The 21,842-nt window shown below is 47.8% G+C and overlaps 6 protein-coding genes across 6 annotated transcripts; 5 read left to right on the plus strand and 1 right to left on the minus strand.

Moving 5' to 3' along the window:
• Positions 1 to 248: 248 nt before the first annotated feature.
• aspC (septin CDC12) lies at positions 249 to 2,018 on the minus strand. Its single transcript, XM_040835927.1, has 7 exons — positions 1,892 to 2,018; positions 1,820 to 1,833; positions 1,699 to 1,741; positions 1,472 to 1,634; positions 1,099 to 1,409; positions 518 to 1,029; positions 249 to 458 (listed from the first exon to the last, which is right to left on the minus strand). The coding sequence occupies exons 1-7, from the start codon at positions 1,931 to 1,933 to the stop codon at positions 389 to 391; spliced, it is 1,155 nt and encodes a 384-aa protein (XP_040686644.1). The 5' UTR covers positions 1,934 to 2,018; the 3' UTR covers positions 249 to 388.
• Positions 2,019 to 2,444: 426 nt separating this feature from the next.
• On the plus strand, positions 2,445 to 5,399 carry ASPWEDRAFT_30089 (snoRNA-binding rRNA-processing protein PWP2; the record flags this gene model as incomplete). Its single annotated transcript, XM_040833361.1, has 5 exons — positions 2,445 to 2,462; positions 2,526 to 2,638; positions 2,709 to 3,204; positions 3,258 to 3,505; positions 3,563 to 5,399. The coding sequence occupies 5 exons, from the start codon at positions 2,445 to 2,447 to the stop codon at positions 5,397 to 5,399; spliced, it is 2,712 nt and encodes a 903-aa protein (XP_040686645.1).
• Positions 5,400 to 5,974: 575 nt separating this feature from the next.
• Positions 5,975 to 7,763, plus strand: ASPWEDRAFT_185414 (cytochrome P450; the record flags this gene model as incomplete). Its single annotated transcript, XM_040832084.1, has 6 exons — positions 5,975 to 6,157; positions 6,213 to 6,338; positions 6,403 to 6,487; positions 6,541 to 6,609; positions 6,666 to 7,283; positions 7,348 to 7,763. The coding sequence occupies 6 exons, from the start codon at positions 5,975 to 5,977 to the stop codon at positions 7,761 to 7,763; spliced, it is 1,497 nt and encodes a 498-aa protein (XP_040686646.1).
• Positions 7,764 to 13,180: 5,417 nt separating this feature from the next.
• Positions 13,181 to 14,809, plus strand: ASPWEDRAFT_53036 (WD repeat RBAP46/RBAP48/MSI1 family protein; the record flags this gene model as incomplete). The annotated part of the gene is made up of 6 exons (XM_040837818.1): positions 13,181 to 13,199; positions 13,258 to 13,320; positions 13,384 to 13,489; positions 13,549 to 14,010; positions 14,092 to 14,577; positions 14,635 to 14,809. 6 exons carry the CDS (start codon positions 13,181 to 13,183, stop codon positions 14,807 to 14,809), a joined length of 1,311 nt encoding a protein of 436 aa, XP_040686647.1.
• A 1,400-nt stretch (positions 14,810 to 16,209) lies between these two features.
• On the plus strand, positions 16,210 to 17,381 carry ASPWEDRAFT_115908 (GTP cyclohydrolase I; the record flags this gene model as incomplete). The annotated part of the gene is made up of 4 exons (XM_040828616.1): positions 16,210 to 16,466; positions 16,520 to 16,653; positions 16,714 to 17,018; positions 17,079 to 17,381. The coding sequence occupies 4 exons, from the start codon at positions 16,210 to 16,212 to the stop codon at positions 17,379 to 17,381; spliced, it is 999 nt and encodes a 332-aa protein (XP_040686648.1).
• A 1,175-nt stretch (positions 17,382 to 18,556) lies between these two features.
• ASPWEDRAFT_30094 (uncharacterized protein) lies at positions 18,557 to 20,812 on the plus strand (the record flags this gene model as incomplete). Its single annotated transcript, XM_040833362.1, has 1 exon — positions 18,557 to 20,812. One exon carries the CDS (start codon positions 18,557 to 18,559, stop codon positions 20,810 to 20,812), a length of 2,256 nt encoding a protein of 751 aa, XP_040686649.1.
• Between the last annotated feature and the right edge of the window lie 1,030 nt (positions 20,813 to 21,842).

Consider the following 21,842-nt stretch of genomic DNA (forward strand, 5'->3'; position numbering starts at 1 on the left):
AGCGGAGCTTCCCATATTCTTACAAGCTACAAGCATTTTGCAATTTCATCTACTAGTACCAAAGAACAATGACACAACTAATTAAATCTGTATTGACACGCTACGGAGTACAAGTGGGGTTATTATCAAGGATGTAGAGAAACCATCGCTAGCTACCAGCGTAAATGGAAAGGAAAAAAAGAATAGAAAAGGAAATCAGCGTAGCACGGCCAGGCCTCAAGGCCCAGTCTGGATATGTTCCCCCCGAGCACGCAAGTAAGGCCGAAAAATGGGGTAATCAAAGAATAAACAAGAGTAATGGTAGTCAAGAGCATGCACAATTCTTCTCCTTTTTTTCACTGCTCCGTTCAAAACCACTGCCAACGGGCAGTGGTTCAAAAAACATAAATTAACGGCGTCCGTGGCTTCGAGTAGTAGAGCCCTGGAGCGATTCGATTTCTTGCTCGAGTGATTTGATTCTGTATTCTGGTCAGTACGATCATTACCCAAAGAGTGGCCTCGAGGGAGGGGAACATACGCAGCGTGAGTGGCTTCCAAGTCCTTGTTGAGGCGGTCTCTCTCGGCGATGAGCTTCTGCTCCCACTGTCGGAAACGCTGCTCCTCGACCTTGACTTGCTCGGTAAAGCGCTTCCGGAGGGTCTCTTCCTCTTCCTTGAACTTGGGGTTGTCCAGCTTTCTGGGGCGAGCTTCGCCAAATTTCCTTGTTTCCATCTGCTGTGCGCGGTAGGCCTCGTAGTGCTGCTCCTCGGTCGTGTGGATAAGGTCTAGCATGTGGGTACGGATCAAGATTGAGCGCAGCTTCTTGAAGTCGCAGTGCTCTTCGTTCTCAACTTCGGCAACACCCCAAGCATATTGACGGCCCTTGACGACCCGCTGTCCGTCGTTACTCTTGACATCCTTCTCGGACCCAATCACGGCGAAGGGCATGGCAGCCATCAAGCTACGAGCGTGGGTAGCAGCGTGCTCATCATCCTCCTCAACTGGCGGGGTGTAGATCTTAATTCCCTGAGCTTCGATAACAGCTTGGATCTAATAGACAGAAAAAAGTACAAGTCAGTTCCTCACTATCATAAACAAAACTCCGAATAGGTTTCTTACTCTCTGCTTGTAACGGGCCAGATCGGCGGGGCTAAGAGTGTCGGCCTTGGCGACGACAGGGATGAGGTTGACACGAGAACTCAATCGCTTCATAACTTCAATGTCGAGGGGCTTCAAGGTGTGTCCGGTGGGTCTGATGAAGTACAAGCAGGCGTGAACACGCATGTCGATCTTGTCCGTACGACGGGGCTGCTGCTCTTGCAACATGTACGATTCATGCTGGTCGTCGAGGAACTCGATGATGGGTTGCCAGGAGTCGCGGTTGTTGACGTAGTCTCCAAAGCCAGGGGTATCGATAACGGTCAAACGAACTATATAGAACAGATTCCAGCGTCAGCCTTTATCCGAGAATATAAGATCCTGTAATATGAACCTTTGAAGAACTTCTCCTCCAGCTCGGCCTTGGTGATTTCAATCTCGACGGTTCGGTCAACCTGTTTCTGGTGGCGGCGCTTGTGGTCGGCATAGTTCTTGATGGTGGTCGAAAACAAGGTGTTGATAAAGGTGGTCTTTCCCAATCCCGATTCTCCAGCAACCTAGTAACCATTATCAGCACTGGCCTTTTTACATCATCACATGTCGATCCCAGAAGAAACCCACCATAATAGTGAAGGCCGCACCCCGCTTAGCAACGATCTTGTGTCTGAATAGCTTCAATTAGAACCCCCATTCTTTATTTCTCTTCATCGTCGTAATCAAAACTAGACGTGGATATACACACCGCTGGTTCGGGAGCTGTGAAAACCAATTGTCAGTAGGCAACTTCTATCAAACATTGTCAAGTATCACTTACATTGGCAATGCCAATGGGGGTGGCAGTTTCCGTAGTGGACATGGTGAGATAGGGGTTGGAGAGCTAGAGACAAATGGAGGGACAGAAAGTGGTGATTGGAATGGGAAGATAAGGCAGACGGGAGGGGACCAAAGCCAACCACTGGAAATGAGGTCAACGAAGGATGAGGAGAAGAGGACAAGAAGGAAAAGGATCAATGGAGAGCAGTTGGAAGGTGTTCGGTCGTCTTGCCCTTTCACACCTGGGTTTGGCTCTGCTCAGTCAAACGGCAGGTTGTTGCTTTCGCTGCTGCCCCTGAATCCAATACAGCCTTTCCCTCATTGGGACTAGTGTATCCGGAGAGAAAACAAACAAAGCAAACATGGAAAACCTTAGCGAGAGCCTTTTTTGGCCCCGGATGACGCTAAGCCTATCCGGGATTAGTTGAACCGGCCTCGGATTAACGTTGATCAGCTTTCTTATCGTCGCCCGTTTGGGAAGACGATTTTTTGAAGCGGGAGATCAGAGCTATCAGAAAAGAAAAAGCCGACGAAAAGCTCGCGGGCTTGTGAAAATGAAGACGGATTTTAAGGTGCGTGTCTTTTGACTTCGGATTGACTGGGAATTATAGAATTTATTCTGACTCTGTCCCTAGTTCTCCAATCTACTGGGGACTGTCTATCGCAAAGGAAATCTTCTCTTTACGCCGGATGGTACCTGCTTGCTTTCCCCAGTAGGCAACCAGGTCTCGGTTTTTGACCTCGTCCAGTATGTTCCCTCCTTTACCCTCTCACAATGCTGTTTAAGATCAATTGAGTACTGACTTGTTCCGCGCAAGCAATACTTCCTATACTCTTCCGTTTGCGCACCGCACCAACATCGACCGCCTTGACCTATCTCCTAAAGGCAATCTTTTGCTTTCCGTTGACGAGAATGGCCGTGCTATCTTGACGAACTTCCACCGCAGAATTGCTATCCATCACTTTTCCTTCAAAGGACGGGTTTCCGCCCTCACATTCTCACCCTCTGGTCGGCATTTCGCCGTCGGAGTGGGTAGACGACTGCAGATTTGGCGCACCCCATCCACCCCCGGAACGGAGACCAATGGAGAAATTGAATTCGCACCTTTTGTTTTGCACCGGGACCTTGCCGGTCATTTCGATAACATCCAGCACATTGAATGGTCCAGCGATTCACGATTCATCCTCACAGCCTCCAAGGATTTGACCGCACGGGTATGGAGTTTGGATCCGGAGGAAGGGTTCGAACCGACTACTTTGGCAGGACATCGACAGGGCGTGAAGGCAGCGTTCTTCTCTGGCGATCAGGAATCTGTTAGTCTTTTCCCAACTATGTCCGTCAGCCACTCGCTAACTGTCCTTGGTAGATCTACACTGTCAGTCAAGATGGAGCTTTGTTCAGATGGGAGTATGTGACCAAGAAAGACCCGGATACGATGGAAGATATTGCGGATGCCCGATGGAGAATTGTCAAGAAGGATTACTTTATGCAGAATGACGCCAAGGTCAATTGCACTGCATTCCATCCAAGCTCAAACCTCTTGGTTGTGGGCTTTTCTAATGGATTATTTGGCCTCTACGACCTGCCCGAGTTTAACATGATTCATCAATTGAGGTATGATTTTTTTTAAATGGAATAATCTCCCATGCACGACTGACTGGACTGGACCAGTGTTTCTCAAAGTACCATCGACAACGTGACGATCAACAAATCCGGCGAATGGCTGGCATTCGGTTCTTCGAAACACGGTCAATTGTTGGTGTGGGAATGGCAGTCTGAGTCGTACATCTTGAAGCAACAAGGTCACCTTGACTCTATGAACTCGCTCGTCTATTCTCCTGATGGCCAGAAAATCGTCACCGCCGCCGATGATGGAAAGGTCAAGATTTGGGATGTAAAGTCTGGCTTCTGCATAGTGACATTTACAGAACACACTAGTGGTGTGACTGCATGCGAGTTTGCCAAGAAAGGAAATGTTTTATTTACTGCATCGTTGGACGGCTCTGTGAGAGCGTGGGATCTGATTCGATACCGTAACTTCCGAACCTTCACCGCACCATCTCGACTATCATTTTCGTCGCTTGCAGTCGACCCTAGCGGTGAAGTGATCTGTGCAGGGTCCCCCGACTCTTTCGATATCCACATTTGGTCAGTCCAGACTGGGCAGCTGCTTGATCAATTGTCTGGCCATGAAGGGCCCGTTTCTACTATGGCATTCGCCGCAGATGGAAATCACCTGGTCAGTGGCAGTTGGGACCACACAGTTCGCATCTGGAGCATTTTCGGGAGGTCTCAAACTAGTGAGCCTTTGCAGCTCATGTCCGATGTTTTAAGTGTGGCATTCCGAGCCGACGGTAAACAGGTCGCTGCGTCAACTCTGGACGGCCAGCTGTCTTTCTGGTCCGTTGAAGATGCCGTCCAACAAAGTGGAATTGACGGTCGTCGTGATGTGTCGGGAGGGCGCAAGGTGTCCGATCGTCGCACAGCTGCCAATTCTGCGGGTACCAAGTCTTTCAACCGAATCACTTACAGCGCTGATGGCAGCTGTATCCTGGCTGGTGGTAACAGCAAGTATATCTGCTTGTATGATGTGAAGACTGGTTCACTGGTGAAGAAATTCACAGTTTCAGTCAACACTTCGATCGATGGAACGCAGGAGATTTTGAACAGTCGTGACATGACAGAGGCTGGACCTCGGGGTCTCATTGATGAGACAGGCGAAGCCTCTGATCTTGAAGACCGGATTGACCGCACCTTGCCTGGTGCGAAGCGAGGCGATGCTGGATCGCGTACCACACGGCCTGAAGTCCGTGTCACGTCAGTCGACTTCTCTCCCACTGGACGTGCGTTTTGCGCAGCCTCTACCGAAGGTCTTTTAATTTACAGCTTGGATACGGAGTTTGTATTCGATCCTTTCGACCTTGATATTGACATTACCCCTTCGACAATTCTTGAAACTCTGGAGGGCGCAAGAAAAGCATCCAAGGCTGTCACGACCGACAGTGATGACAGCTTCTTGAAGGCATTGATCATGGCTTTCCGTCTCAACGAGTCGAAGCTTATCCGCGTCGTGTACGAGGGTATTCCTCCATCTGACATCCCACACGTCGTCCGATCCGTGCCCACCGTTTACCTTCCCCGTCTCCTACGATTTGTAGCGCACGCCGCAGAAGAGACTCCCCATCTTGAATTCAACTTGCGATGGATTGAGTCGCTTCTGAGCAGCCACGGCCGGTACTTCAAGGACAATGCAGGTACTTTTGCGACAGAACTCCGTGCCGTGCAGCGTGCTCTTGATGACATCCGGGAGAACCTGAAGAAACTGACCGAAAGGAACTTCTACGATCTCCAATTCCTCCTTTCCAAGCCTGTCCTTGCAGGCAAAAAGAACAGCGGGGCTATGAAGGCTATTGACAACGCCAACTTGGAGGCCGCAAATGGCGATGATGAGAACATGGCTGACGCTGACGAAGAAGAGGGAGAAGGCGAATGGATAGGCCTTGAATGATTTTGATTTTGTATCTATATAACCGGTTTTACTTGTCTTGCATTTGCGCCTGGCGTTTCTTGTATTGTGATATACCTGGAAAGACAAAAAGGGGATCAGCAAAAAAAGTTCATGAAGTCCTTTGTGATGGCTATGGTTTTTTGAATAGTATGTGGTAGAATACCTGATGCTTCAGCAGATAACTAATCAACGTGGAAATAGATACGACTCCTACCCTTTTTCCGTTTTGTAGATCAGCCTCGTATTTGGCTATAAGCATAAGGATATGGCAGAGACTGTTGCTGTTGATAGGGATCATAACTCATTCACTGCAAGTCCAGGCTAGACAGTCGATGGTAAGACTCTTGGATTTGAGCTGCCATTCACTGAGCAGCGGTTGGCCTCCCATTCTCTCTATTGATCAAAGAGGAAAAATTTTCCCTGATGCCATCAGCTTTTCTTTTCTTCTCCTACAACTCCCAGTTGATTGACTCATCCCCACTGTTGTTCACCTCTCCTTTCCCCATCCCATGATTGAACTAGGATAAAGCATTCTGACCTTCTGCTGTATCATTATTATAGGGAAGTTGGTCAAAATGTGGGGTTTTCCACTTTGGTCTTTGGTTGGGCCTCTCTTGTTTCTTTACTGTCTTCTCCCCTCTGGTGAGATAGCCCTGGATGTGCCTACAGTGAAATACAGTCGCTTTTTACCCAAATTTGCAAACCGCCTACTCTATTACCTCGTTGCCCCATCTTTGATCAAATATGGTTATGGAAAGGTCATTGCTATCCTGTCGTTCCATGAAAAGGAACCTCCAGACTGACTATTCCCAGTACAAAAACCAACCTTTTCGATTGCTCAAAGCTGATGGAGACCTGATTGTCTTGCCCATTGAGTACGTCGATGAGCTTCGGAATCTCCCGCCTTCGAAGCTGAGTTCTCTTGATGCACAGTATGAGGTATGTCTTTTTCGAGGCACCTTCTAGTTGGTCAATTGTCCAAACTAATAACAGTATCCTTTAGAATGTCCTGGGAGAATACACCAACGTCTTAATCGAGAGCGCTTTGCCACCCGATACCGCCCAAAGGCGATTGACTCCAGCTTTAGGTATGTACAGATGCATACATACCAAGACCCCTAAGGCTGATGGTAAACTATAGGCCGCATCACCCCTCGAATCCTTGACGAGCTCAAATACTCCTTCGAAACAGACTTTCCCGAGTGCAAAGGTGAGAATCCAACCTGCCTCCAGCTAAAGAACCTATAGCTCATACGAAAGGCTTAGACAATTGGGTGTCTGTCAACCCATTCAACCTGGTCCTTTCCCTCATCAATCGCGCTGCTTCTCGTGTGATTATCGGCGAGGAGCTCTGCAGGAATGAAGAATGGCTTAATATCTCCGCTAACTACACGATTAACGTCGGTATCACCGTGATGATGTTACGACCAATCCCGAGTTTCCTACGTCCCCTGGTGGCCAGATACCTCCCCAGCGCCAAAAAGCTCCAACGGCAACTTCGTTTCGTCAAGGACGAACTCTTCGTACCATTGATCAATACACGCAGGAATCAGGAAGCAAGAAACCCCTCGTACAAGAAGCCCGACGATTTTCTGCAATGGATGATGGACCTTGCCGATAATAGCCGTGACAAGGAACCCGAATTTTTGGCCCAGAACCTCCTCATCTTCATCAGCCTTGCTGCTGTTCACACCAGCACTATGTTCATGACTCACGTTCTTTTTGATCTCATGGCGAGGCCTGGGTATCTGGAGCCTCTGAGGAACGAAATCCAGACGAGCTTGAAGAGCGGTTGGGAGAACGGTACTCACTTGGAATTCCTCCAGATGCGACTTTTTGATAGTTTCCTCAAGGAGTCCCAACGTTTCAACCCCTCCAGCGAACGTGAGTTGCTCAAGCCAGTCTTTATGATAAGCAATATTGTTGACATCGACCTTCTTTTTTCTAGTATCCATGTACAGGATCGTCAAACAAAACCTAGCCTTGTCAAACGGCCTTGTACTCCCCAGAGGAACCCATATTTGTTTCGCTGCAGGTCCCTTGTGTCACGATCCCAATGTCGTACCCGAACCATATCCCTTCGACGGACTTCGCTGGGCTGAGGATTCGTCAAAGGGAGTTAGTACCAACCTGGTGACCATCAACTCTACCAATATGCACTTTGGTTTCGGACGTCAGGCGTGTCCCGGACGATTCTTCGCAGCAAATACGATAAAAGCAATCATGAGCCGTCTCATTTTTGAATATGATTTCAAATTCCAGGATGGCATGACAGACAGGCCTATCAACATTCGTAATGGGGAACAGACCATGCCAAACATGTATACCGAAGTTTTTATGAAGAAGAGAGACATTAAGCTCTAGTCATTATTGCTGGCACTCATCGATAGATATTCCGTTTTCCCTTTCTTGATCGTACTTGGGATATCTGAAGAAGTTTTGCTATGGTGTTTCTTTCTCTCTTTTTCTGCATGTGGAATTACAATCTTTGGCTCAGCATTCACAAAGTAGTATCTGGCTCTGGTTTTGTTTATCAGGTCGTCAAATTGCATAGTTTTCCTTAACATCAGACTAGTTATCCAGTTTACACAGTGTACGATACGAACATTAGCAGAAGAAGAAACTAACTAAAGTCCTTTATTTTCAACATTCAAGTTTGAGGTATCCGAGTGTCCAAGTATCCGAGTATCATTCTATTGTGTGCAACAGAAAACCAGTGGACAGACTAAAGAACAAGTTATCGCCTCTTTATGTATAAGAATAAGAATCAAGAGAATGGTCGAGTAATCCAAAATAACTTCAATACCAACAGTAAGAAGTTAGAGTAGACCACACAGCTAGGGCTGACAGCCTATTCACTGGTCTGAGTAGCAGCCGCACCGCCTCTTCCCCGCTGACCTCCCCTTCCTCTAAATCCATTTCCACGACCTCGGCCGCCACGTCCGCCACGTCGATCCAGGCTCTGAGGAGGGGGCACTTGGGAATAATTCTGGGGACGAAAGTTCGGGTTGTTCTTAACGATTCCCGCATCTGGGTGGCTGTTATCAAGTGCGATATAGCCCCCTCGGGTGTATTGCGGACTTCCACGGCCTCGGCCTCTTCCACGAGACGAATTGCCATTTGCCTGATCTCCACTGTTTGGATGTGGCCGGAAGGGTAGGGTGGTTTGCGACGAGCCTCCGTTCAAGGCACCACGACCACCACGGCCTCTCGGGTTGCCATTTCCTCGTCCATTGGCCATGCCGCTTACAGCACCGCGATAAGAGCTTTTCAATGGTGGAGGAGTGGGCGCGTTTGTCAGCTGGCCCTGTCCACCTGGTCCAAGCGGGGCACCGTACCCTGCAACTGTCAAAGGCGATGGCTGGCTTTGAGTCTGCTGGCTGGTCGCCGCCCGAGTACTGGCAGTGAGCTGTCGATACGAGATGTTCAGGACTGAGGACGCCAGGACAGTCTGGCCTCGGAAAGGCGAACACCTGTCTCCCAGAGTCGTTCCACTCATAAAAGATGCATCAAAAACAACGTCAAGCAGAATCGCCCGTGGTGTTCTTGTGAGACCCACGACAGTTCCCCGTGTGGCAATAGGAACCTTGCCAGAGTCCTGAGCGTAAACCACCCGGTCTCCAAGCCTGAAGGTCTGGTTTCCGAGTCGCTGCTCAACATCTGAAGGTCGGAGAAGAGCGCCTCGAGGAACACCCCTGATTTTCTTCGCCTGCATTTGCGGTTGACCCTGGCTGAGTTTGTCCGCATCCTGTTCTATCATCTTGACAATATCAGAGTCGAGCTGTTCGGCCTCGAGAGGAACTCTCTCGAAGTTTTTAGCCTCAACCGATTTGAGCCAGTCACGGATTTCCTTGATCTTCAAAAGTGCTACATCCTCCGGATAGAAATCTGTCGGCCGGTATCTGTCACCCTGAGGGTTCCGCTGAATCCCCGCAATGAACTCTGGGAAATTGATCATATACTGCTGAATGAGGTCAACGGCCTTCTGGCTGAATTCCCAACCCGAATCTCCGCGGCGCGAATAACCAAGAACCTTCTGCTTCCTGGCTTCGAACTTCAAGTTAAGACCCAGGTTAACGCGCTGTCCTTCAACATCGACAGAAAATGACGAAGTAATCTTGGCCAAGACCAGGGGGTTCAAACGCAAGCTACGTGCAATGGCAAACGAGGGCATGTAAGGACAGAGTTTCTCTGCTTCTCTCGCGCGCTCTTTCCCAAAATCTGGATCCCGCCCCTTCACGGAAGCGATCAATCCATTCACTTTGCCATCATCGTGCCCAGTGATATGTACTGGCCTGCCGTAGTTAAAGTCCCCTAGAAAGAAAGCCCTCGAGCCTTCAGGGAACTCCTGTTCAATAGCCAGGGCCTCCCGCTCGATGAAGCGCTCATCAGGATTTTCCACTTCATCAACAACCATCTGAAGAGCGTAGTCAGTCTCTTGTCCGGGTATGTCGGCGAATTCCTTGATTGTAGCGCCCTCATCGGTCTTGATCAACCCCTTAAGCATTTGAACATGTACCATTGCCTCAACAGGGCCGATAACTGTACCGAGCCTCTTGCTGTAAATGCCTTCGATCTTATCCGCTTTCTTCTTCCATTGCTCAATCTGGGCCGGAGTATGAGGGACAGAGACGGCGTGTTGTTCTCCCTCAGGAAGCAGGTAGTCAAAAAGTTCGTCGGAAACACGAACCACGAGAGCTTCTTGCAAAAATGGGTATCCCACAAAGACACGTTTTCCAAGCTTCTGCTTCGCTAACTCGCTACTTGATCTGCTTTCGGGCTCAAGAAGAGTGATGACCTGGCTCTCGTTGCGGCTTTCCTGCTGGAATACGCATACGCCGTGGAAACCCAGTTGACCAACATGCGGCAGAGTCTTGAGACTGGGGAAGCCAGCGAGTGCTGACGCGCCAAGCTGCGCGCCATCAACCAAACCAACGTGCGGCTCCAGTCCATCCATAGCAGGTAAATCGAAGACATTTTCGATGCAATGGCAGCTGGGAATGTCCGGGAAGACACCAGGAAGAGACGAGGGGTAGATATATTCAACATCAGGAGAGTAAGTGAATTTGAGACTGACCCCAAAGTCGTTTCTTGCTTTCTCTTCGGGTGTTAGGAGGTGATCTTTCGTTGCAAGTGCATCCAAAAGACGACGCTCTTCAATAAATGGAATCTTTACAACAGCCTCCCATTCCATCTTCTTTCCATTCATGTCCAATTCGAAATCACGAGGGTAGAAATCAATGATCGGAGAATCTGGAGACGTCATCAGGTCCCGATACGCAGGTGGCACAATCCGCTTGCTCCGATCAGGCAAAACTCCCATTAGCTGATCATAGGGCTTAAACGGTTGGCCGAGCCTGAAATTCATGTCTGCCTTTAGACCATTCTTCACATCTAGAATTGGTCAGCGATGAAAAGGAGAAAAGAAAAAAGCAGCAAGGGGGGCCGACTAACCGGAGATCATAGGGGCATAATGATATCTGAAGAACCATGGCCAGGAAGCAATGCCCTTGTAATAGTAAAACAATACCCACTGGAGACCTTGGACATAGTTCTCGGTCAATTTTCTCATTTCTTCATGATTATCCAAACCCCATCCGAATTTTTCCTGGTAGTATTTTTCCTTCCACTCCTGGAATTTCTCTTCGTATTTCTTTTCCGCTGCTTTTTGGGCTTCTTCCGGAGAGAGGTCCTGAACCTTGGCGTTCTCGTACCTTCGAATGATACGACGAACAGCCATGGAAGCTTCTTCGTCCTCTTCCTCTTCGTCATCATCGGTTTGGCTGATAGGGAAAGTGAGACGCAAAAATCGATCGCCATTATCGTCCGGGACAGTGGTCCACGGCAGCCGAAGGTCGTCCGCAAGTTGTTCCACAAACTTGCGATCACGAGCTGGTAGCGTAGCAGGAAGGTCCAGGGGTTTCGACTCTGCCGCCTTTTCAGGTCGGTTCAGAACGAATTTCTTGACCTCCTTGAAGATTTCCTTTTGGGCCGGGGTGACTGTAAGGGTTTTGGGCTTTCCCTGAAGCTCCAAGCTACCGTCTTCCCCGTTCTTTTTGGATCGGATCCACTGTGCGTCTGAGTTTTCAGCTTCGAAAAAGCGGTATTCTACATCACTCAAGGCCTCAACAAGCATGCCCAGCCGTTCCACGTTGATGACACCCTGCTCATTCATGTAACCGCCCATCTTCGGCAGAACCTCCTTGTAGATCTTGAACATTAGTGCCAGGGCACCCTCGTTGATATGCAAATTAGGCAAATTAGGTAAGAAATCATTTCCAACGAAGAAAGCCATGAGAATAAAGTCATCGATAACTCTTTCCATGTCAAATGGAAAACCCAAGACACCCTCCTGTTCCAACTCTTGAAACTCCAGCTCCAAGTATTCTCTTACCATGCAAAGATGCAAAAGAAAGAAATTTTGATGCTCGAGTTCCTTGGGCTTCTTCGAAACCTGTCGGCCAAAAGTCACTTCTTCACGCAGAAGACAGAAGTGGGGATCATGACTGAGAAGGCCCAACATAATCAAATCTGCATCAAGGCCATAAAGACAGTGACGTATATTGGCATCATATCCTGGCTGTGCTTTCGCATGTCGGATGTATTCCATAATTTTGTGTTCACCTTCTCCTGGAACCTCATGGCCGGAAAGTACAATTTCAACTCCTTGCCAGTCCTTGTCCTCGGATACCTTCTTGTTCACGAAATATTTTAATTGTTGCGTTAGTTTCGCCATGAACTCAGTACCAGGTGTGATACAATTGCTGTCGAACGCATCCTCTTTAGGCATTTCAATTCCTTCTTTTTCAGCTTTCTCTTTCGCAACCTCGGCGTCTAAAGCGGTACGGAATCGTCGCGCACGTTGTTGGTTCATTTTGGCACGAGGAGCGACACCGTCAATTGCCATATAAAAAAGCTTCTTCGGCTTGATTTTTCCATACAAATGTTCGATGTAATTGAAAATGGCAATGAACATCTTATCCTCTGTCATGCGAAACGTAGGAGAATCGCTATCCTTGTGTGTACAGTTGTGAATAATGCCGTTCATATCGAGATACAGTGAGTCAAACTCGGGGATACGGTTCTCCGCGATCAACATTGAGATCGTGGGATACCGCTCGCTCAGCCAACGGAAGAATTTTGGAACACCCATGATGGATCAATATCGACAAGGAAGTGAAAGTCTGGGTAATAAATAGAAGCAATGCGTTTTTGTTCGTCTGCTATCGTCGTCGTCGTCGTCGTCGTCGGTCGTCGTAACTCAAAGAACCCAAGCTCAGAGGCGAACCATTCAAAGAACAGCAATGTGGCTGTATAGAGAAAAAAAGACTTGGAGTCTTCAGAGAGAGTCCGACACAAAGAAACAACAAAATATAAATATGTCCCAAATAGAAAAGCTAAAGGAAAGAAAGCAATCTAGACGACGAGAGCGCCTTTGGGGCTAAGAATGAAGATGGTTGTTCGTGACTCTTTCCCGGTTACCTCACCAGGTGTCGAGATGCCCGAGGTCATCTGCCAAGACCATATCTTCCATATCGGGTTAGTTTCCCCCGGCGCCCATTAACGCGCTGGACCGCAAAGTCGCGTTTCCACTTGAGAAAGAGAGAGTGAAAGAGAGCTCTGTTCCGCTAACTACCCAAAGCTTTGCTCCCTTTGCTTTCCAGCGCCTTTGCTCGCCTCACGAGTCCCGCTCGTCCCTTTCTTGTGTTGTCTCCTATTTTTGCCCCGTTCACGGTTGGATAACGACTTTTTCATCACTCAATTCGCATTTTCAGGACGTCATGGATCCTTACGACGATGGTGCGGTCTACGTTTCTCTTCTCTCCAGCAGCCCTTCTAACATTGTCTTTCGCTGTAGGTTTTATCGAGGAGCAGGAAGAGCAGGAGGAAGAGCGCACCGAGGAGAAGGTGATCAATGAAGGTATTTTATTTCTCTTTCTACGGCTTTCATCGTAATCTGGAGACTGACAAGAGCTTTGACTAGAATACAAAACATGGAAGAAGAACGCACCATTCCTTTATGACATGATCCTCAGTACGGCATTAGAATGGCCGACTCTTACGACGCAATGGCTTCCCGATAAGCAAGAGTATGCGCTTTATCGCCGAGTTCTATGCAGCGAAGGATAAAAAACTGACACTTATCCAGGGTCCCGGACAAACCGTATTCGACTCATCGCCTGCTTATCGGCACACATACTTCGAGTGATGCGCAGAATTATTTGCAGATTGCTCATGTTCAACTCCCTAACCCTACTGCTCCGAACCCGGATGATTACGATGAAGAACGGGGGGAGATTGGCGGGTATGGCGGCAGCTCTAAAAAGGCCCCTATGGAGATCAAGTTCAACATTGTGCAGAAAATTGATCACAAGGGCGAGGTCAACAAGGCTCGGTACCAACCGCAGAATCCTAATGTGATCGCTACCATGTGCACGGATGGAAGAGTGATGATCTGGGATCGCTCAAAGCATCCAAGCCTGCCTACAGGAACAGTCAACCCTCAAATGGAGCTTCTTGGCCACACTAAGGAAGGTTTTGGTATTAGCTGGAGCCCGCATACTGCAGGTCATCTCGTTACGGGTAGCGAGGACAAGACTGTCAGACTCTGGTAAGGCAGACATCTCCTGTCTATTATCTATTATCTATTATCTATTATCATTATTACTCCAGTCCGCTAACTTTGACGCAGGGACTTGACTACATACACAAAAGGAAACAAGGCTCTCAGGCCGTCGCGAACCTACACTCACCATTCTTCAATCGTCAATGATGTTCAATACCATCCTCTTCATTCTTCGCTCATTGGAACGGTATCTGATGATATCTCCCTCCAAATTCTGGATATTCGTGAACCGGATACAACTCGTGCGGCTGCTTCCAGCGAAGGTCAGCACCGTGATGCCATCAACGCTATTGCCTTTAACCCAGCTGCGGAGACTGTTCTGGCCACCGGGTCAGCGGACAAATCGATCGGCATCTGGGATCTCCGTAACTTGAAGGCTAGGTTACACGCGCTTGAGTGCCACAGTGACTCTGTTACTTCTCTCTCTTGGCATCCGTTTGAAGAATCTGTACTGGCTAGTGCAAGTTATGATCGTAAAATCATGTTCTGGGATCTTAGCCGTGCTGGCGAGGAGCAAAGCCCAGAGGATGCGCAGGATGGACCGCCTGAGCTGTATGTGCCATCCAGTTTATAATTTGAGTTGCATTTGCTAATCCATATCTTCAACAGGTTGTTCATGCACGGTGGTCACACCAACCGGATCTCCGACTTCAACTGGAATCTTAACGACCCATGGGTTCTCTGCTCTGCTGCGGAGGACAACCTCCTACAAGTTTGGAAGGTCGCGGATGCTATTGTTGGCAAGGACTTGGAGGATGTGCCGACGGAGGAGTTGGAGCCTTGATTTGGTCTTTCTATCCACTGAAAATTTCGATACCTGTGGTCCAATCCCATTTCTTGTATTAATTGTTTTCAATTTCATTGCAAATCAAGACGATGTAAAGGAGTTCAAAAATACCTACTATTCAAATCAGACTTACATTCCGTGGCTTAGTAAATTGTGCTGTAGATCAGAAGTGATGGGCTGGAGCACTGGCACTTGGTCTATGATGTTTTTTTTTTTTTTTTTTTTTTTTTTTTTTTTTCATCTATGATGACCTTTGGAAACAATTGCTTAACATGCATTGTTTTAATCCATAGAGATTACAAAAAGCCTTTAAGTACCAACCTACCGTTTGCTTTCGAATCTACCTTGAATATTTTCATTTGACTTTATGGGGTGCTACATCCATCATTCTTATGGTTTTCAGAAGAATGGCCTTGCATAATTCAATCGATTAATAGATTAATAGTTCTGGGTTGTTCATCATATAGATCAAATTGGCTGTTTCATGATTTATAATAATGAAAACCATGGAATTCAGGTAAGCAGGAGCATGCATGTTACACGGAATATATTTATGGATGTGTGACTTGGGATCCACCACAAATAAACCATGACTTCATAAGGCCCCTGAATGCTAAACTCCAAGGATAGATCCTGTATCCAGATAAGCTATCAGGTCTAAAAGCAGTGAATGCCCAATAAGTGAGCTCAGCTGAACAGCTTTCTCAGCTCTCATGGCTAATCTGGGGTACAACTGGCTGTCAGTTCAGCCATAGCGGGGCTGGGCTTCAGCTGCGGTAGCTTAGGTAGATACCTTATGCCAGTGACACTTCCATGCAGCATGCAGATCCAAAACGGAGATCTCCATGACGTGATATAAAAAAGATGCAGTCCATAAATATCTCGACTTCTGCTGGTTGGAATCAAATAATATCAAGCTAGCCCAGCCAACAGAGGGGGTAACAATACTGTATAATTACAGTAATATTTCACGTCGACCGTTGAAAATAGGCCCCAAAACCCCCCTCCACGCAAAAATGGATGGCACAGCAATCGTGTAGCAGTGATTGGCTCATGTGGAAGGCGGTGAGAGGTGAAATCACATTATCGGTCACATTATCGGAGGATTTGCGCGGAAAGAAGAGAAAGGGCCTCCTAGCGCCCCCCGCCGATGTCTGCTCGAGGAAAAGATTAATTACTCGTTGGGTGACTCCTCTTTTTTTTTTTTTTTCCTTTGGCATGACAGAAATTATGGTCTCTTTGAATATTCGAGTTTGAAATATAACATCCATCTCTCTGTCTTTTTCTGTCCCAATATCAAGGTGCTGGCCTGTCAACTACATACATTTATTGACACCTGATTGTCCCATCTCATCCCCTCACTGTTCTTACGATAATTGCCTCCCTTTTGCAAAGCAATGGGTTCTGGAACTTCCCCTCCCTTGGGTCCGAAGCCGAAATCCGCCATTCCATCTCATATGTTGAATGGAAGCTCTCCCCTAACTCTCCCAACCGGTGCTCGTGACGCTCGTGAACGTGATAGTCTCAACTCATCCATCCGCTCCTCTTTTGCCCCTCGCATACCGGTTGGATTCGAATCGGATACCATGACACAATCCAACAGCAATGTCACCGATGGCACAACTGCCCCTGTCCGCGGTTCCGGAGACTCCAAGTACTTTCTTCTCCAACACACTCAATCGATACTTTTGCTGACTAGGTTCTCAGACCTACTTTGAGTGATCCCCCACGCGACCCCCGAGACGAAGGTGGTCCGTTGACCCCACCGGCAACAGTCAGTCGACCTGCGAGTCCCTTCACCCTCAGCACTCCAATTGACTTCGATGGACTCAGTTGGCCATGTAAGTCATGATGTGAACCTGGTACGAAGTACAATTTTCTAAAGACGTTTGGGTTGTCAGGTCCCGGTACGAGAGAACGATTGGAATCCTCGCCCGAGCAGACTGCAGAACGAGTCCAGAAGCTTGCTGGAGCTGTTAGGACTATTCTGGAATGCATCGGAGAGGACCCTGAAAGAGAGGGACTCCTGGAAACCCCCGAACGATATGCCAAGGCTATGCTTTACTTCACCAAAGGCTACGAAGAGAACGTTCGGGATCTTGTCAATGGTGCAGTATTCCACGAGGACCACGATGAGCTAGTCATTGTCAAGGATATCGAGGTGTTTTCCATGTGTGAACATCATATGGTTCCATTCTTGGGCAAGGTAAAGCGACATTCCTGGTTAAACTGAATAACTGTCACTGATATGATATCTCCTAAATAGATGCATATCGGATACATTCCTGACCGCCGTGTTCTTGGTCTCTCGAAACTTGCCCGTCTCGCGGAAATGTTCTCCCGCAGACTTCAGGTACAAGAGCGTCTCACCAAGCAGGTTGCGCTCGCTATATCGGAGGTCCTGAAGCCACGAGGTGTTGGTGTTGTCATGGAATCCTCCCATCTTTGCATGGTCATGCGTGGCGTTCAAAAAACTAGCAGCAGCACCACTACAAGCTGTATGCTGGGATGCATGCGGTCGAGTGCAAAGACGAGAGAGGAGTTCTTGACCCTCCTGAACAGGAGGTGATAATGATGATGATACCACTTTTTCAACCTGTGTAACACATATTTGTTACTATTTAACATTGGATGCCGATTTACGATTTCGGAGTTACGGTGGGTTTACCTTTCAACAGGTTATTGGGTTGTGGACTTTTGTTTTTTCTCCCATTCTTTTTAGCCGTTTACGAGCTTGGAGTTTAATTATTCTTCTGAACCTTCTCTCTTCTTTTGAATATTTTGACACTATATGCTACTTGTATAGACATTCGATCGTTATTCCGTCAAACCCAGGTCTTTCCACCCAGAAGTGCCCGATGTTGTCAGAATCGATAGAAAAAGGAGCAGGGAACTGTACTGTGGGGAGACTTTTTGTTATTTGATCGAGTCATCTGCTTTCCAGTTATTTGCAAGGGCTTTTGGTCGATGTTTCGATGTTTCGAAGTCACAGAAAAAAGACCAGGTTATATGGTGGCGTGTCGAGGTTGTTTCAACACTTTGCTTTATTCTCAACACTAGCATTGATATCAGTTTGTGATCACTCTCCTTGACTTTGGGAGTTATTGCATATTTCAGTCTGATAATCAAATGCAATGTATATTTGCATGTCTATTCCAAATTCTCTCACAGCAATCAATCGGGAATTTTCTTCATGGATCAGTTTTAGACCAATGCGCAGCTGATTGAGGCCTACCAGGAAACGGAGAGCTCCATGTTAACGATGGTCTAGCCAGAAGCAGAGAATGGCACAGCACCTAAATGCTCTCATTTTGGCTGATGCCTACCATTCACTGTATCCCAACCCCACTAGCGTGAAGGACTTCTCCGGCTTTTCTTATATTTCATATTTATTTTTTCCTCAGGCGTGAATTTTTATGCTCATATGGTCTTGTTTATTACATCTTTTCACCAACTGAAAGCTTCATCTTTCTTACAACTCTTTCACTCTCATTCTTACAGCTGATATCTGCAGCCAACCTGTGTTGCCATCTAATTTGGCTTTCCATATTGAAGATCGAGCTTTATTTCTCTATTTTGATTTGCATAAAACGTTTAAAAGATTCAATTATATCAAGGCGCGCGCATTCCTCAGTAGAGGACTCTGTCAAGGCTCGAGTTTCTGATCGATTTGCTGACACCCATCCCCCATCAGAGGATCGCCGAAGCTCAGTCTGCTGACCTCCCATGGGGAGTTGATTCGCCATGTCGGGATCGAGTCAGACAGAACTAGAGGCGGCTGAGATCTTGCTTTCTCTGTCCAGAGCGCCCTTGGATTTCAGCAATGGCTCAAACACCTCGAGTACCTTCAACCGATCCGAAATAGACACCCTTCATCGAACCAATAACAGAGGGTATGATGCGTTGGCAGCGGCATCGACGACAGCTACGAGACTCCATGAAGCTCAACCAATTGGTGGCCGTTCTGAACAAGATCCAATTGGGATACAAGGACACGCAGTTGCGCATGCACAAGTGTCACCGAGAAATGCTGAGCAACGCCCAAGCGCTACGGAACCAGAAAACGCTTTGCAAGCCTTTCTTTTCAGGCAGCAGGTTTTAGCTGGGATCGCGCCTGACCAAATGATTACTATGAGAGGAAATCGGAATACCCAGTCTCAAGCCCGGGGTCGTGGCGCCGAGAACCAAAGAGCAACTCCTGTGGTAATCCAAATCACAAATGAAGGAGTCACTGTGCCCAATATACCCCCAGCGCGGTTCAATGGTGTACTGCGTCCATTTCCGAATCTACCGGTTCAGCCCTCCCACAACTTCGATCCGCCTGCTAGACCACCGGTGATGACAACGAGCAATCGAATGAACGAGGGCGGCAGAGCGACACGGCAAACTTCTACAAACAACAGAGTCGTTGTGCCATATGATGCTCCAACAAGACCCACAACTACCACGACCAGTCGTGTTTCCGAAACGCGCAGACCAACACAGCAAGGACATGGGCAATATGTTTTCCAGATCGAACCCGTCTCAAATAGAAACGCGAGTCAATCTGCTACGACTATGAGGACTGGAACGATAAATTTTGGTCTCAACCCTGAGATGCGAAGGATCCCGCAAGCAGCACATGCGAGCAACACTGGCCAGAACCGGTATTCTCTCTACAGGAATGACATGTCTCTGAGATATCCGGCTAGTTCGGCTGTCACCAACGGCAGGGCTTCTATTCAGCAAGAGATCGAGCAGAACCGAAGCAGGCCTTCCGTGCCTATCAGTCGTCAACGCCCATTAAGTGGTGGCCGTACTGATGCTTCTCAAGCCCAGAAAGAAGTTCCCAAAAAGACTACGGGGCTCCAGCAACCAAACGGTGGTCATGGTGAAAACAATGCAAGATATTCAAGCCATCAAGTTGTAACTGGGACCTCGCGTATCTCATCTGACCATGCTTCGAAAGATGCAACAACCGTGGTTGCAGGGGCACAAAATCTCCAGAGTGGGACCGAGCCTGGAAATGTAGAAGGCCCCACGGAAAATCAGTTCGACCTCATGAACGCGTTTCTCTACCACCCAGAATTGCTTTTGAAGCTTACCGAATACCTGCCAGTACGCGGAATTATAAATCTGTTCTCCATATCAAAGGGGTTCCATCATTTTTTGAAAGCACGGCTTTCCGATTTCATCAATCGCCAGGCACTAACCAGGGCTCCGGGGTCTGCGCGCCTATTCCCGTTCCGTTGCTACCGTAAACTTTGTATTGAGATTCCGAGGACTGAATCCAGCGCTGAAGACGGGAACCACCTGGCGCCTTCACTCAAGTGGTTGTCCATGATATGCTGCCGCGAGAAGGTGGTTCATGATGTGATGAGGAATCTGCGCGAGATCGACCCTGCGCTTCCAAATAGATGCCAGACGATAATCAAGAAACTATGGTTTCTGATGGACATGCCTGACAACGAACGCCGCATCTTTACCATTCGCAACAAGAATCTGTGGCCAGACAATGACATTTTCTTCGCCAATCTATTCCTCATCAGACTTGATATGCGATTCGCCAATAGGGCTATCGGACGCGGACAAAGCGGTATGCGACGTCTTCTCATGGCACAGCCCAGCCTTCAACTTCTGTGGGCGGCAATTCAAAATACTGCCCTGAAAACTTATTTCGAAACACTCAAAGCATTTGTTCACTGGAGATACACACCTCTGCCTCAGGAGAATGGTATGTGGATTCTAGGTGTGCCTCCTGATAAGATCGGGCTACTCCAATATGAAGGATACGGCAAAACGAATAGTCGGGTCATTTTCCAGCGGCCTGACGAATTGATTTTGAAAGAGGCTGTTCGGAGAGAGCTCGATGTCCAGCAAATGTATGCCAATGTGTTCTCGACGAATAACACTGATATCTACACTGGGGATGTATCCCAGGAAGCCTCGTGGGAGGATGAGGCGAAAAATCACGCCAGGGAGCTGAATTTGAATTGGTTGGATGTTATGAAGCTTGATTGATTGATTGATATTTGAGTGGTGTGTGCATGCTTCAACAGTACTCATGTTTGTTAAAGCTTTGGTTTCGAACTTTGCGTGGAGAGTTGTTTAGGTAACTGATGGTGCTATGCGCTTGGTGTTACAGATTATGATGAGGAGAAAAAAGAGAAAAGCCAAAAACGGGAAAAGAATGTTTTAATGATGTAAACGTGTTATGGGATAATGATAATGGATAATGTATCGTGGCTCTTGACACTAATGCCAACAACCATTCCTATGCCAAAAGTATCAGAGCAACAGTAGAGCGATGGCAATACCCTAGTGTTTGAGTAATAGAAGAATTTAATAGCAACAAACCTTTATACTCAACATCAGAACCAGTACCCAGCAGCTATAATCCCCTCAACTATAGACATCCCAAATGATGATAGCAGGAAAGAGAGGGTACAGTCAGATCACGTGCAGCTCGGGTGGTCCCGTGCCGGTTCCGTGGCTGGCTGAGTTGGATCCAAACGGCAACCTCAACTTGACATCGAAACGACAGACCTCCCTTTGATCTTTTTATCAGCAACGCTCCCGTGGCTTGAATCTCTGCTGGAATCTGGAATTCTTTCTTATTCATCGTTCTGTCGAGTCACATTCGGGACCGCATCGTTCGTGATGACTGGTAACAGAACGGCCACACAGGCGCAATCTAAGCCTGCCATGTCAATCCCCACCGCCCACCCATGATCACACGTCACGAGCGATCGTTTCTCGACCTACACTCCACGATGCCACGGATATACCTGGACTGCTTTGGATAAATCCTGATCCTGAACACTTGAGATACATTTGCGGGGCGTGTTAGTCGGCGTAGACGGCCGAAGACCACACCATGAAAACAAGCTATTCTGCCACCTTCTGGCCAGCGTTGGAACTATGGAAACTAATTAGCTTTGCAAATTGGCCACTGGACCCTACTGGCCTTCAAATAACTGCAATGCCCTCATCTCTCGGGTTTGTGCTAGGTACGCTCCCTGCGTCTTCGGCTGGATCATACTTCTTGAGC

The sequence above is a fragment of the Aspergillus wentii genome (assembly GCF_001890725.1).
Source record: "Aspergillus wentii DTO 134E9 unplaced genomic scaffold ASPWEscaffold_6, whole genome shotgun sequence".
NCBI classification, from domain to species: domain Eukaryota; kingdom Fungi; phylum Ascomycota; class Eurotiomycetes; order Eurotiales; family Aspergillaceae; genus Aspergillus; species Aspergillus wentii.

Bases quoted from the DNA above. Each gene is read 5' to 3' on its own strand.
- aspC (XM_040835927.1), bottom strand. From the start codon at position 1,933: ATGTCCACTACGGAAACTGCCACCCCCATTGGCATTGCCAAT. The intron at 1,410-1,471 runs GTTCATATTACA...TGTTCTATATAG, and splicing joins GGAGGAGAAGTTCTTCAAAG to TTCGTTTGACCGTTATCGAT. The intron at 459-517 runs GTATGTTCCCCT...ACCAGAATACAG, and splicing joins TTGGAAGCCACTCACGCTGC to AATCAAATCACTCGAGCAAG.